Below are 15,654 nucleotides of genomic sequence, written 5' to 3'. Positions count from 1 at the left end.
GGCTGGTATTGACCTGTTCGTCTCGTTCTCAATTGTTGCCTTCTCTTTCCTCATCATGCCTTCACTTTCCGTGGGTGATGTAGGAGGTAAGCGTGCTTTGGGCTTCCTTCGAGTACGTTATTAGTTCGGCATGCCTTCACTGACGCCGTTCTTTTTGTTCGGGCCGGAGCAGACGTCCGCAAGTGCATCATCAGCCAAACCATTGGCGGCCTCTCCTTCGCCCTGTTCGGCGGTCAGCCGTTGGTGATCCTCATGACCACTGCCCCTCTCAGCCTGTACATCAAGGGTAAGATGTGCTTCTGTGTGATTGATTGAGTGATTGATTAATTTATAAGGTTTGATGTTCCAAAGCAAGCACTGGGGCTATACGGGAGACTACTTAGTAGAGGGATCGAACTTTGATCATTTCGGGTTCTTTTAACCTGCCCCCAAAGGCGGCACAGGAGCGTCTTATTGCGATAGCAATTATATGGACACTCCAGGGGTACTTCCGCCGTCGGCGTCGGCGTGATGTTCCGCATAAAGTCCAAGTGCGATAACACCGTGGCCGCGCACCGTATGCTGTAGGTGCGAGTGAAAGCGTGTGATGGTGATCTTGCGCGCGCAAGGGAGGAAGGCGGGGATGAAGCACCCCAGCTTCCACCGCGCGCAAGGCACCGGGGGTGGGGGGCCAACACTTTGGTTAATTAGGTGATCATACGCGCTCAAGTTTTATTTAAGTCATAATACAGCAGCAGTGCGCAACTATAAAAAAGCACCATACAAAAAGATGTCCCTAAGTTAGGACATTTTGGGGACATTATAGGATAATATGAAAGGGTAAATGGTACAGATTTGGAAGCAGTGAGATAACAAAGAAATGGGGTTACAAACATTATATGCAAGTAAAATTGCATATAATGCAATAAACTCGGAATAATTTTACCAGTAGAGATGAACCTATAATTTCTCGCGCTAGTAGCAATAAACTCAAGAATAACTGAACATATAAGAAATAGCAAGAAAGATTTCCATAAATATGAATTTAATACCAGTCATCAAAGGAATCTTTAAATTTTTATTGATCGTATTTTTTGCTGCGGCTGGAAATCGTATGCGAACGCCGTTAATTCTACGAGTAACTTCGCACCTATATTGGCGACTTATTTCAAAGTATAGCATTCTCCAAAATAAGGTGCAAGCTTACCGTGCCTAATTGTTAACTTGGGCACAAATACGCTATTACACTCGAAAAAAATCGGGTCTGGTTAGTGGGATAATTACTGACGCAATCTGCGCAAAAGTATATGCAAGCCGCTCGAGTATGCAGCATGAAAGACGGAAGGAAACGGCTGGCGCTTGATTAAAATGTCCCACCGCCTTCCTCGCAGTGATATACAACATCTGCGAAGACTTCGACCTAGACTTCTACGCCATGTACGCTTGTGTGGGTCTGTGGAACACATTCTTCCTACTCCTGTTCGCCGTGTTCGACGCCAGCAAGCTGATGAAGTGGTGCACGAGGTAAGGGATATACGTACTTAAAGGCATGCTAAATAGCAAGAAAAGTTCTGCACTTAAGAGGCGTGCTCTATCGAAAATAGGAAAGGGCTGCTTTGGGAAGTGCAAGCAGGGTGTTGCCCCCTTCGCATATAAAACAAAATAAGCCAGAACTTAGCACCGCCAGCTATCCATGCTATCTCTAGCTATGTAAGCTATCCAAATCAAAGTATGCTATAGCATACTTTGATTGGGAAGATATTGGGACTCGGTACAGATTGTGTGAGTACTGCGTCAGTGCTTTTGACTGATAAAGAAATTGGCTTCCTAAAAAGGTGAACAGTTGCTGTCACGTGCTGTCGTTGAAATGTACATTAGGCGCTGTTCTCAGGAATAAAGTTTGTTGGAATTGAGTTAGCGCTCCGGGTTGGCGCTTGTATTTCTTCTCACGTACTCGCACTATTCAAAAAATCCTTTACCTTAGTATCGAAGGCCAGACACTAGTGCGATACTACTAGTACGATGACTCAATGAAGAGGCGTTAGCGTCGGGTTGTTTGTTAGGCGGCAAGCTACATGTCGTGAGCGTTAGGGAACCGCCACTTACGGCTATGGTGCGGTCGGCCCAGGGCGCGATGCCTCGGGAAGCCTGCATGCTGGGGTGCTCGAGTACAGCGGCTGGCCCGTTCGTCAACTCCCATCGCCTGTCTGGCGCCGAAATCACGGTGTCCGTATAGAAACAGCCACAGTTCCCCCGACGACGCACACGCCGAGACTATAGCAAGTGCGCCTGCCGGCTCAGATCTAATCAGTCGTAGCGCCGCTTTCATGCGCAAGCTCAAACCGCTTGGTGTTAACAGCTCGTCGAGCCTGAGCAGCTCGGCTTTGGGATGACGCTGTAAAAAATAGGCTGCATAACGTGGACGAGCGCGTATAGGGTTCGTCTGGGCGCACGCTGGCACGTCAAAGCTTGCCGAGAGTGAGCCACAGGCGCGCACAAACAAACGCGCGCTAACCCCAAGTACGGGGCTGGGAGCCCCGCAATATAGGGTGTCCCAGCTAACGTTAGCCAAGCTGTTTACGGAAGACAACAATATTTTTAAGAAAACATGGTGCAAGATACGATTTTAAGACCTACGGTGTTTTGTCATCAGAAGTATGCCGATCGAACACCATAGGTTGCACCTTGCACCGTGTTTTCTTTGAACAGCTTGACTAACGTTAGCTGGGACACGCGGCATAATTAACAACTAGAGCGGCCCGTCAAAGTGGTGCACGGTGGACGAATGCACCGAAAAGTTGTCAGAGAGCCACCTCTGTGCGGTTTGCTTTCCCACTACATCGCCGTCGGTGCTTAGGATAGCGGAATTAGCATGGAATCTACTGAATCCATAGGACCGTGCTGCTTTCGTATGTTGCACTGCGTGCCACAAAGTGGGCGACGCGGAGGACTCCATCCGGTCCATACCAGCACTTCTGTGCTAAAAGCGCTTCGGCGGGTTTTTTATGTAAACGTGGCCAAATCGTCGTTCTTTTTGTTGGTGATGACGATGATGGCCAACGACAACGCGTGCTGAGGGTTGACGCGTTGTTGTTCGCATCACGCAGGTCGACGGAGGAGATCTTCGCGCTGTTTATCAGCATCGCCTTCTGTGTGGACGCCGGTCGCGACGTGTACAAGAACTTCCAGCGCTACTACTACGCATCCGAGTGCTCGCCGCCCACGGTGGAGGCGCTCAGCCAGCTGCTGCACAACGTGGGCGCGGCCACCAACAACACGACGGCGGCCGAGGCCCTCCTCGAGGCCCTGCCCCAGTGCCGGCGAGAGAACAGCCTGCTCTTCCTGCTGCTCATGCTGGGCACCGTGTGGCTGGCGGTGTCGCTGTACAACTTCAACAAGACGCCCTATCTGCAGGCCAGCAAGCGCGAGATGCTCGCCGACTACGCGCTGCCCGTGGCCGTCATCGCGCTCAGCTTCCTCGGCTCGTTCGTATTCCGAGAGGTTGAGAGTGAGTGCTCCCGTGTATACGTCATCTCCCACTCCTACAGCCATCTCCCAGTCACCGCGAGTGTTTCCTACCTCATCTATCACTCCTAGTCTAAAGTGATAGCCCTAGTCATAGCCATCTCCCATTCGCCCCAAGCGTATCCTACGTCATCTCCCTATTCGTAGTCATCTCCCATTCGCTCCGAGCGTATTATACGGCATCGCCCATTCGCTCCGAGCGTATCCTACGTCATCTCCCCATTCCTAGTCATCTCCCATTCGCCCCGAGCGTATTATACGTCATCGCCCATTCGCTCCGAGCGTATCCTACGTCATCTCCCATTCGCTCCGAGCGTATCCTACGTCATATCCCCATTGCTAGTCATCTCCTAGTCATCTCCCATTCACCCCGAGTGTATCCTACGTCATCTCCCATTCCTAGTCATTTCCTATTCGACTCAAGTGTATCCTACGTCATTTCCCATTCCTAGTTATCTCCTATTCGTACCGAGTGCTTCCTACGTTGTCTCCTATTCTATAGTCGTCTGCCTGTCACCTCGAACCCCAGTGTTACCTGTGCTTCATTGCCCACTTACAATAACATCTTTCGATAAGGGTTTTTAGAGCGTCAGACAGAGATATAGAGGTAGAGGCAGGGAAGATAGTCAGATGACAATATTCAATTCGCCGTCCTGCACCGGGAGAGGGGAAAGCGGAAGACGTCAAGGAAGAGAGCTGAGGGAGCCATTTGTATTACGTACACTTTCACCTTTCCTACGTCATCTGTCAGACAATGAAAAAGCACGCACGCAAACACACAGCAGAGTTGTGCGACCTTGAGGAATCACAGCCCATTTTCTAGCGAAGCTGTTTCCTTCAAGCACATACAGATTGAGATTTCTTTAGTGCGTGCAGTTAAACCGCGCACTCTGATGCTGATCCCGCATGTGACCCTTTACGTGCCGCCCATTTCCTACAACTTTAAATTCCATGTCGCACCTCGTTTTCTCAGAAAATCTGAAAAACTTGCCTATAACGCTTTCGATTGGCGTTATAGGTAATCTAAATAAACTAGTATCCTTGGTGCTCACATTTAAATTATTGTATTTGAGTTTTGTTATTCCACAGAAGGCGCAGATTGCATGCATCAAATTAGGGATTTCATTTCGTTCGACATATCATTGAACATCATATGTATAATTGCCGTATTTTTATTACGTATAGTAGACGTACAGCGACTGTTCTTACGCCATTATAGAACCACATCACATACACTTTTTCACATTGATTACACCATCGACAACATCATACCATCAAACCCCATTAATCATCAAATTGCCGATAACATGATAAACGGCAGGGCTAACTTAACGCGATAGAAAAATGTAAGTACGGATTAGACAGCAAACAAGGATAACTGATTATCCAGCAGCAAACGACGCCAGAGAGCACGAGGGACAAGTTAAAGAAGACCAAGACGATCACAAGACGCACGAACAACTAAATAATAATTTCTTGATCGTGCGGAATCTGGTAGACAAGAATAAACTCAAGATACACATAAACACAAGTGTGCATTACAAGTGCGCATCAGCACAAGAGCGCACACAACATCCCGATAGGAAGCGGACATCCTTCTCTGACAGCATACCCAAGGGCATACTGATACAAGATTGCCACTTTTTTTTTACCTTAAGAGCCTCCGTAATTATATCTAGTAAACCGACCAGCCGATATGCACAGAACGCTAGAACATAGGTGCGCAACCGCAGTCTCCATTTGAGGTATGAACAAGTTCAGATCACTGGGTGAGACCTCCCAATGGACCACAGATATCCAATGGATATCCGATTTAGGTCCGAACGTCCACATCCGGGAAACAATATACATGGTACGAACAGGGAACGTAGTTCTTGGATCGTAACACAACGTCCGCAAAGTTTAATGCGGTGGACGTCCAGTGGATGTTTCTTTATGCATTTACCAGCGGCATACGTCCCATGGATGTCCGCCCAGGGATTTCTTGTAACGTCCATTGATTTATGCCCTGGATGCCCCAACATAAGGAAGGACGTGGAGCTGAAGGTGATGGTGACTGCATCACAGTTGAGGTGTTAATGTAGTCATTTACTCATTTTATTTTCCTCCATAAAAACATGTTTACATCACTGAGAATTAGGTTGACAAGTAAATGAATGGAGAAGGCTAGATTACATTACTCAATGAAGGTACATTATAATTTATTTCTTTGAATTAAGGTCACTTCAAGACGCATTTATAGTTTCTCTTCTGTACTGATCTTGTTAAAGTTAACATATACTCTTGCTGCTTTGTTATGTGATTTTCAATTCTTGCTCGTTCTAATGAGCTTGTTTTTAACGTGTTCAGGCTCAGATTAGCTTTTGCTCTGCCAAATGTTTAAACGCACACAAAAGATGAGTTCTTACAGTATGCTTCTTATTAAATATCTCGTGTTTCGGCTATTTATGTGCGCCTATGCCTTAATTAGGCCATCATAAAAAGATGAGCACGATTCAATAAAAGGCCTATATAGATTATTATCTACAATAACTGTGATGACCATTTGAGTTAATACGCAATGCCTTTTATTATGCATACTTTGGCTAGTTAGGTGTATTTTGTAGCTGTGTGTATACATTTCCGATGCCTGTGTACCAATTAACATATATTAAAAACGTTGAATGTGCCGGGTTGAAACATATGCTTCTGGTGTAGATGTTGTCACCTATGCAACCTGTACCACAAAGACGGTCCCAGTTGCTTTGGGGGCGCACTTGCTTGTGAACGTAATTGCACAGTAAAGCAAGTGCAGCATTGTGCATATAGCTGGTACAATGGTTCTCAGGTAGAGTACAGCTTTCAAAGCATTGAAATAGCCGAAGTATGACGAAGCTGACGCACCAACAAACCCCAACAAGTAAAATTTCGGATTTATCATGAATGTCCTCTGGATATCTTATGGACGTTCCTTAAATCAGTGTCTGCATTTAAAATCCCACAAACGTCCCCTGGATGTTCATGCCCAGATTATTTCATCCACCGGAGATTGTTCGTATACTTCGTTAAAAAAAACGTCCTTTTCTTAACGTCCTACGGACGTTTGAATGCCCGAGAAAGACGTATCCAGGACGTCCAATTGGACGCCTTTTATTTTCCACGGGACGGTCCCTCAGACATCCTCCATATGTCATCGGGATTTGTGGGGACATCTGGTGGACGTCCGAACGTCCGGCGCTGAACATCGATCGGATGTACTGCGGATCATTGGTCCATTAAGCTTCGTCCCTACAGTGTGATGACGATGACGACACGGACATTGTGGATCTAACGATCCCAAGGGTATAAACCTGTACCTATATGCCGCCGCAGTAGAGTCACTCGCGCTCTGCTCTACCCTCACGCAGCGGAGCAGTTCCACTTTGGCCACAGCGACCAGTTCGTGCGGGCGCGCGTCGAGGCGCTCCAGTGGCCCGCCGCCCTGGCCGCCATGGGCCTGGGCCTCGCGCTGTCGCTGCTGTTCTTCATGGACCAGAACATCTCCGCGGCGGTGGTGAACAACCCGTGCAACAAGCTCAAAAAGGGCGCCGCCTACCACCTGGACCTGCTGGTCGTGGGCCTGCTGAACGGCGTCCTCTCGCTGTTCGGCCTGCCCTGGATGCACGGCGTGCTGCCCCACTCGCCGCTTCACGTGCGCAGCCTGGCCGACGTCGAGGAGCGCGTCGACCAGGGCCACGTGTACGAGATCATCGTGCGCGTGCGCGAGACCCGGCTCACGGGCGCCATATCGCACCTGCTCATCGGGCTCTCGGTGTTCATGCTGCCGTACCCGCTGGCGCACATCCCGACCGCGGTGCTGGACGGACTGTTCCTCTACATGGCCATCACGTCGCTCAACGGCAACCAGATGTTCGAGCGCATCACGCTGCTCTTCATGGAGCAGGCGGCCTACCCGCCCAACCACTACATCCGGCGCTGCCCGCAGCGCAAGATACACGTGTTCACCGTCTGCCAGGTGGTGCAGCTGCTGGTCATGTGCTTCTTCGGGTTCGCGCCGTGGCCCTACGTAAAGATGGTCTTCCCCGTCATCATCCTGCTGCTCTTGCCACTCAGGTAGGTGGCACGCCCTAGTGCCCTTCTGATCATTTGTCTATATAGGCAGATTCATCGTGAAACTGCAGCGCACACACAAGGAACGAGGACACAAGGCAAAGGTGTGTGCGCTGCAGTTTCATGATGAAAAGCTACCAACTCGGCCAACTTTCAGTACTTTTATATAGGCTGACCCTTCTGGGGACGAAAATATGATGGCGGTCGCGTCTCGCAGGCACATTGTCATCGTTATACAATGAGAGAGAGAGAGAAAAACGAGAAGGGAAAGGTATAGGGAGGTTAACCAAGGACGTGCCCGGTTGGCTACCCTACGCTTGGGGAGAGGGAAGGGAGAAGAATAGATAAAATGCGAGAATATAAAAAAATAATAAAGAGTCAGTCATTCACACAGTCAGTCGCAGAGGAAGGTCCACTGTCACAAGCGCTCATATAGTCCAGTCTCCTTCAAGAAGTGAAGAAGAGCTTTTGTGGCCTTTCGCATGGAAGAATGCGTAGGCCTTGGCCCCAGAATCTTTTCCTCTGAGAGCACTCTGCTATCTAACATGCTGAGTTGAGCTTGAAGAATCCGTCGTTGAGCGTCAAAAGCTGGGCAATGGTATACTCATGATGGCTCAGTGGTATACTGTGTTATACAGTGGGGTTACAATATAGATACGAGATGGCTACAGCAATAACCTTGGTGTCGGTTATCTGTATTTTGTGTAATAACGCGGCTATACGAACAAGCGACATCTTGACCTCCACTTTTCTAGAACTGCTTATTTTGTTTACCTGAGCGTCATTGCACCCCCGTCGCGCTGACTGCGCCGCTTCACAAACATTCGTATTGCTATTTTCTCTATTGCCTCAAATACTGGCTTCTCTGCCCGCACTGTCAAACGAAAGGGTGATTGCAACAAGTGCGGACAGACGCGGCTTCCTCTGTGTCGTCCTGCGACAGACCTAAAGATTCCCGACCCGTTTCCGAGTTCTGTCCCCAACATATAAGAAACTGAAATTGACGCCGTGCCCGCCTCTAACTTGGTATTTAAATGTATACCCTTCGTCGGGGGAACGACAGTTCCACAAGAGAAACATGATGCAGTGGCGCTACCGTTTTCAACGCACCTTATGTCCAAATCGTTACTGCCACTGCTCAAGTTACTTAGTTGTCCGGTATATCGTGAGACAGGCTTAATGTGGCCCTCCTGAGTGGTAAAACTGTCCGCAAGGCCCCGGAGCTGTCCGCCATCTCAATCGCGTCTTATAGCATCTGCAGTGCTAATATATCCGCAACAACTCCGAACACCATCTCAATGTCGTGCTTCTGACTGTTGAGGCAGTTGGCCAACGCATCTAATTACGATGACAGCAAGAAGCGTCAAGAGCGTTTCGAGCACGGCGAGATAGCATGAAATAACAGGATGCAGAGTCAACATGCTAGCCCGCCACATGATGTTACACCTTGATTTTTGTTTAGAGCAAAGAAATAGCGGTTTTCCGTGTTTACCTTAGAGGAGTGCGATGCCTTATTTCGTCCAAAATATTTATTTTCTGAAGTTGCATTCTTTTGAGAGCGCGACTTCTGAAATGCTTATTTCATTCATTTTATTTGTCGCGTCGGCCGGTATAAGTCTATCGGCATGCCCCGACGTCGAGTCTCGATTTCGTATCAATCAATCAATCAATCAATCAATCGTGACGTATGACGTTGTCATCCCATAAAAAAACTTGTCTTCGACGAAAGTAATGGTTCTGGTTTTGCGACTTTCAGGTTCAATGTAGTGCATCTAACAGTCAAGAGGAAGAGAGAGAGAATCGAAGAGGGAAAGGTAGGGAGGTTAACCAAGGACGTGCCCGGTTGGCTACCCTACACTTGGGGAGGGGGGAGGTCTCTGTAGCTCTCGTGCGCTTCTGGTCTCTTCTTTCTTTTTTTTTTTTTTTTTTTTTTTTATGGTGGCGCGCGCTTTTCAGAGTACCTCGCATCTGTAAAAAAAACTATTTCCTGCTTCTTTTTGGTGTTGCTAAAGGGACAACGCAAAGACAAACATGAGAACGAAAGCTTTATGGTTACCGCTACAGTGCCAGAGTGTTAAAGCACCTAGGGGTTACTCCTGGACCATTGTGCGTTCCCGTGCGCATTCTGCCGATGAACTCGGGATGAAAGCGAGTTTAAACTGAAATCCGAAGTAAAACAGCGAGTGAAGTACCTCGGAAATATAGGGAAAGACTATAGTAATGTTTACCACGAGAAATATTGTAATCACGGGATGTTTTGATAAATGAAGGAGTTTGACACCCCTTCTATTAGCTTTTTTTTTTTTTTTTTTTTGAGAACCCGATTTTACGACATTTTGTACCCTTTCTAAAAAAAGCTACATAAATTTTGAGAACTGTCTGCTAAATCGTAAGCATTGTTTGGTTCGGCTGTGAGTTCGTTTTTGCTTAGCTTTGCTTACTTGCCTTTCCTAGCTGATGCACGTCTACCCATAGCCTTTCCGGTGGAAAAGAGTGCTTAGGCTTTAGTAGACAATTGTCATATTTTCTTGCCGCATCCTACCCTTTCAATGCAATTGTACCAATTGAGCCGGAACGCAAGGCAGAGCGGTCGGAGCAGAGCGGTCCAATGGGAGCTCCAGCTGCCGCAGTGCTCTTTCTGGGGTTTTACGTGCCAAAACCAGTTCTGATTATGAGGCACGCCGTAGTGGAGGGCTCCGGATTAATTTGGACCACCTGGGGTTCTTTAACGTGCACTACAACGCAAGCACACGGGCGTTTTCTCGCGTTGTAGGTGTTAGTAAATCGAAAGACGCTCAGTAGCTATTCGATTGAACAGTGGGCCACCCCAAAATCTCGAATAGGCCCACAACCAAATTTCAAGTTGGTCCACCCCCTAATTTTAGTATGCGCACCCCACATTTCAAATTGGCCCACCCACAAATTCCAAGTTGGCCCACTTGCAAATTTCCAGTAGGCCCACCACCAAATTGCAATTTGGCCCACCTCAAAATTTCAAGTTGGCCCACCCCTACTATAAGCTTCCCCATGCATTTTCTAAGGAGCCCTATGTATCTCTATAGGTATTCTCTTTTGATTTCTTTCTTGCTTTAAATTCTTCCTTATCGCTTAAAAACAGCTACCAATCACCTACATTTGCACTATCATAACGATTAAATGTCTTAACTTTGCAAGTTACGCATTTTTGTTCAGGTAAAAGGCTTTATACGTCTCGCGTGACCTGGCTGTGGAGCTCGCCAAAGAAAGCTTACGCTTTGAAAGGTTGCGTGCACTCTGTCCAACTCAACACAATTTCCATAGGTGCTCCAGCCAATTAGGTTCGCTTATTTCTTTGACGTCAAGGGGTGCTGCGCGTTTAAAACGGCTGTTTTTCTGTGTACAGATCTGTCTTTGTGTCACTGGTTTTCAGGATGAAACCTGAACGTCTCGGCAAACTTAATGAGTGACCCTGGTATCAGTGCTCACCCAAAACAAATATTTTTGCTCGAAACAACGAGCTTTTATTTTTCCAATTAGCATAGCCGCTTACATCAGAAGAGCAAGCGTCATTAAGCTGTGAGCAGACTCCAGCTGGCTCGGTTCTCTTTCAGAGGTGAAGGACACGTGCACTGCGTTTCTGTGGGCGTATACCTGTTTGTAATTCTTAGGTGGTCACCGGCTAAAGAATGCGGTGGGTTACTTTCATAATGTTGAAGAACATTCCCTCTGAAAACCAGTCCCTACCCCACCGAGTCTCGCCCTCTTGTAATGCTTTATATGGCCCGTGGGAACCCGCGTCCCTCACCCTCGCTCCCTTCTCTGACGCAGGCACAAGGTGGTCACGCTGTTCATCGACCAAAAGTACCTGGAAGCGCTGGACGGCGAGCACCAGTAGCGTCCTCACACTCTATGCAGCTGCAGCAGCCGCACGAGGCCGCCACCAGACGCAGCAGCAGCAGCAGCAGCAGCCCGGGTTGTCGTACCTGAAACTTATGCAATGCGGCGAGGATAGCGCTCTCCCCGTTCCTCCCACCGTGTCAAAGTGCCGCCCGGGCGACCGAGAGCGCCCGCAGCCGCGTAAAAAAAAAAAAAGCGCCGATACAAACCCCCCCACGATTCACACCCCTCCCCCCCTCCCCACGAACTCCCCCACATGCGCGGACAGACGTCATCGGGGACGTGGCTTGCTTGTCCGCCCTTCTTCGCAGAGAGATGACGCAAGCTCAGCTCAGGTCGGGTTAGCCACGGTCAGCTCTGGTCGACTCCAGTCGTCGTCTGGCCAGGCTAGGTTTCTTGCAACTGGGCGCCTGCTTTAGTTCAGGTTCCCCCGGCTCAGGTCGGCGCTGGTCGCACCAGGTTTTGATTTCCTGGTCTCGAGTCCATTGTACGGCCACTGGGCCAAAATTTAACCTCGGGCCAGATTCAGGTCACGCCTGGTGAAGATCGCGGGGAAATGTCCCGCCATTACCGGTGGGGGTTTGGCCGCCAGAATGCCTGGTCGCAGATCGGGGTCCCGGTGAAGTCTTCTTAGCGTTTAGGTGCCGGTCGGGCTCGGTTCAGGTCTGGTCGCAAGAGCAGCAGTGCGTGTCGAGAGTCCGGCCTTCTCTCTTTCTCGTCCCCGCCGCCAGATGCCCCTTCCCGCCACCGCAGAAGCGCGAGGTCGTCGAGGCGAAACGACGTACGAGGCGCTAAGGTGGTTTCCACGAACGCTGTGCACACACATGGCACGAAGAGAAAAAAAAATAGCGAGAGAAATAAAAGAACACAGCGGCAAGGCCCGAGCCCCCAGTGAGCGCCCAGCATCAAACCCGAACTAGGCGTGGGCCTAAACGCACGAACGCGGGCACGCCCAAAAGTTCTACTGCATTTACCAATCTAGGAGCCACGAAGCGGCAAAAGACAAAATCGTAATACAGTCACAATTTGCCGCCCCTAATCCAAGCAACAACTTTACTCTCGACCGGTCGCAAAACTCGTTTTAACGACGCCCCATCAGCACCGGAGGAAGCGAGACAAAGCCATACGACGTGTCTTGTGCGTCCCTGTCACGTCTCGACGAGTCTTCTGTCTGTGTAGGCGTACCCCCCCAGCAAGGCAACAGTATTTCGTGTCCGTTGTCGCATTATTATAGTGTCTCTCGTCTCAGTCGTGACAGTCGCAGCTCCATCTCGGAAGTCACTCTTCTTGCGAGTCCCTCGTCGGCGTGTCCGTTCAATTTCGTTCTCCTCAGCTAGTGGTTTGTCTGTCCAAATCGTCCGCGTGGAACGGTGCGCGGATCGGTGCAGCAATATAAACGTGCGGCGAACGCTCGCCGACGAAAAAATAGGTAAACGCAGAGAAACAATCAGCCCAAACCACAGCTTCCGTTGTGAGCGTAGTACGTGTATAGTGAAACGTATGGGCAAGCCGTGTGCCGTTCTTTCTTTTTTTTTTTTCTGGCACCCTCACACCCACTCCCGTTATCAATATCGTCCACGGGAGGTCTTCGCCATGCTCCGTACGTCCAGCAAAAGAGTCATCGCCGTACTCGTCTTTCCGCTTGCGAGTACGACTCGGGTTACACGGAGGGCAACTGTACAGCAATCTCTCGCCATGTCTCTCAACACGGGTCCCGGAAATGACGGAGCACTTCCGGCTGTCCTTTTTCTCTCCGCCATGTTTCTCTCCTTCCTCGTGACGGGCAACGTAACGGAGCAGGCTTTGCGACCGGGGCTACACGTGGGCTCGGGCCTCTTCCGCTTCCGGCGGCGTCTCCCGCACGAAATGAGCAGGGGACGCCAGCACACGCGCTCCCTTTTCAACGTGCTATAGTGGCCTAGGGTTGCATTTACAAAACAAAAAAGAAAAAAAGAGGGGAAGCCGCCGTTCGCAGGTTTCCTTCGGCGCCGTTCTTCTGAGGACCCCCGAGTTTGCGAAACTAGAGAGGAAAGATGGCCGCCAGTCGCTTTAGAAAAGAAAACGTGCGGAGACGAGCATCCCGTACTCACGTCACAGTACTCTCCGAAGAGCATGTCGATACGAACGACGTTTGGAATGTCCGGCCTCTCAAAAAAAGGTGGCGATGCGTTTACCGGTGACGATGTAATTCTCGCTCGAGGGTAGACTCTTAACCACGTGAACGAGGGACGCCCGTCACGTGACTTGAAACGCAGCGTCACGAGCGAGTCAGCTCACTGCAGGCTCCAATTCCTCATTCTCGAGCAGTCTTTTCGAGTGTGGTTCACCGTGGCGCAAGGTGGCGCGCTGCAGGTCCCGAAGGCTATCGTCGCACGAAGCAGGCTGCTTGTAACATTTTCTTTAACTCCCTCACCCCGCGCCGTCGCGCGTACAAGAAATGACCGTACTCCGCCGTCAATGACGTAGACAAGGGCAGCTGACCGCAGTGCCATCTGGACGCGTCCGGCTGAGACAACGACAGAGAGGGAAGTACAAAACGAGACGAGTCATTACAAGGGGCAAGGATTAAGTTGCCAAAAGGTACAGGACGCGTCCAGAGGAGCTCTGCGCGTGCTCTGCTGCTCAAAGTCCCCGTAGGGCTCAGCTGAACTTCGCAGAGCTGAGCGCATGCGCAACAAACCTCTCCCTTGAAGGCATTTCTACCGTAGGCATTTCTCGAAGGCATTTCTCGAAGGCATTTGTAGTCGGCTATAAAAAGCCCGTCGTCCACTGAAGGCCTCCGAAGGGCAGCGCCGAAGTGAGACACCGAAACTGCGAAGCGAACGCGTCCTCCTCTTCTTTTTTTTTTCTATCAAAGGTGTCGTTAGTTTGTGTCTTAGGCATCATCACTAAGCACTTGTGTCCGTAGCATCTATACAAAGAAGAGCTCGAATGAAAGAAAAAAATGGAAACATCCCTTCCAGGATGGAAAAAAAAAGACTCATCAGTCGTAGTGTGAAAGGCCCCTAGAGCAATATAGATGATAAGACTATAAAACACAGTAACACACATATACACACACGCACACTGCAAAACAAAACATACAGAATCGCAGCTGTCCCGGCCGCTCTTGCGTTCTTGCTCAAGTTCGCCACGAGGAGCGTCCGCGCGTGGTCTCGTGATCGGGTGGCGGTCGAGGTTTCGAATTCCAGTCCAGTTTTGCGTACCTTATATGCTTCAAGTTCTTGGTTCCCGCGCGGCTGCAAATCGCCATTGCCATCGACGAAAATACCGTTGCGCAGGCCTGGAAAGCGCGTATTACCTTTTCTGGAGAACCATTACCACGTAATGTTATATTTGGAAATGAAGTGCTGGACACTGTGTAACACCACAATCCCAAAATAGGTGTACCTTTTGTTTCTCTCTTTAGTTTTCATAAATGTAATCCCAAGAGCTTTATCATGAACTGCCCAATGAGCGATTATCAAATCTACGATGCCTCTTTAGCGACATTTGTGATGTCGTTAAAACATTTTTTTGCAGCTTTTGTAGACAACAAAACGTCTGGCTTGACAGCGCAGGGTCTCCTAATTGGTGCTAATGTGCAAGGTAAAATGTCCTTGCGGACTGCAATAAAGGACCGTAGTTGTTCTTATATGTTATGCGCACGCAGGCAGAAAACAATTAAAAAGTAATTCGGAGTGTTCTCGATAGCTGTTTTGGTCAGACCACCTGTTTAAACGAGTACTGACGTATTTTCAACTATTCGTTTTTTCCCGGCGAATGAAAGTCTCAGACCTCGAAACCCAAGAAAAAATACTGGCAACTCCTAAGCGCCCTCCATAATTTACTCCAATCGCATTTCTACAGCCACTTTCGATTTCGTTTTCCAGAAGGTGACTGTGTCGTGACGTCATGACGCGGAAAACGGTCACGTGGGAGTGTGCATAGCGACATTTTGGCACTCGCCCAGGCTCGCTCGGTTGCCCCCTACTCACTGCAAGGGCCGGTGTCTGGCAGCAGTAGACGTAGCAAGACGTCGTCAAGACGTTTTGCTACGTCTACTGCTAATTCGTCAAAACGTAGCGTCAGGAGGTAGCGTCAAGACGTCGCGATGTCCTCCTACTCCCACGTGACCACTTTCTGCGTCATGACACACAGTTAACGTCTGGAAAACTAAAGTGAACCTGACAGTAGAAAAGCTGC

At 49.3% G+C, this 15,654-nt stretch overlaps 2 protein-coding genes across 2 annotated transcripts in view; one reads left to right on the top strand and one right to left on the bottom strand.

The window, feature by feature from the left end:
* Nucleotides 1–2,189, bottom strand: part of LOC119433412 (ran-binding protein 3-like) — a 150,768-nt gene extending 148,579 nt beyond the window's left edge. Inside the window, exon 1 of the mRNA XM_049659417.1 lies at nt 2,086–2,189. Coding sequence (XP_049515374.1) covers nt 2,086–2,179 — 94 coding nt within the window. The 5' untranslated portion in view covers nt 2,180–2,189. The remainder of the gene's footprint in view (nt 1–2,085) is intronic.
* LOC119433941 (solute carrier family 4 member 11) overlaps nt 1–13,355 on the top strand; it is an 86,612-nt gene extending 73,257 nt beyond the window's left edge. The window contains exons 9-13 of the mRNA XM_037701230.2: nt 170–286; nt 1,371–1,503; nt 3,087–3,487; nt 6,891–7,596; nt 11,401–13,355. Of these exons, the coding sequence (XP_037557158.2) occupies nt 170–286; nt 1,371–1,503; nt 3,087–3,487; nt 6,891–7,596; nt 11,401–11,467 (1,424 nt within the window). The 3' untranslated portion in view covers nt 11,468–13,355. The remainder of the gene's footprint in view (nt 1–169; nt 287–1,370; nt 1,504–3,086; nt 3,488–6,890; nt 7,597–11,400) is intronic.
* The last annotated feature ends 2,299 nt before the right edge of the window (nt 13,356–15,654 follow it).

The sequence above is a fragment of the Dermacentor silvarum genome, chromosome 11 (genome assembly GCF_013339745.2).
Source record: "Dermacentor silvarum isolate Dsil-2018 chromosome 11, BIME_Dsil_1.4, whole genome shotgun sequence".
In the NCBI taxonomy this organism is placed as follows: Eukaryota; Metazoa; Arthropoda; class Arachnida; order Ixodida; family Ixodidae; genus Dermacentor; species Dermacentor silvarum.
The sequence above is the reverse complement of the archived record's forward strand: the minus strand, read 5'-3'. Positions and strand labels throughout refer to the sequence as shown.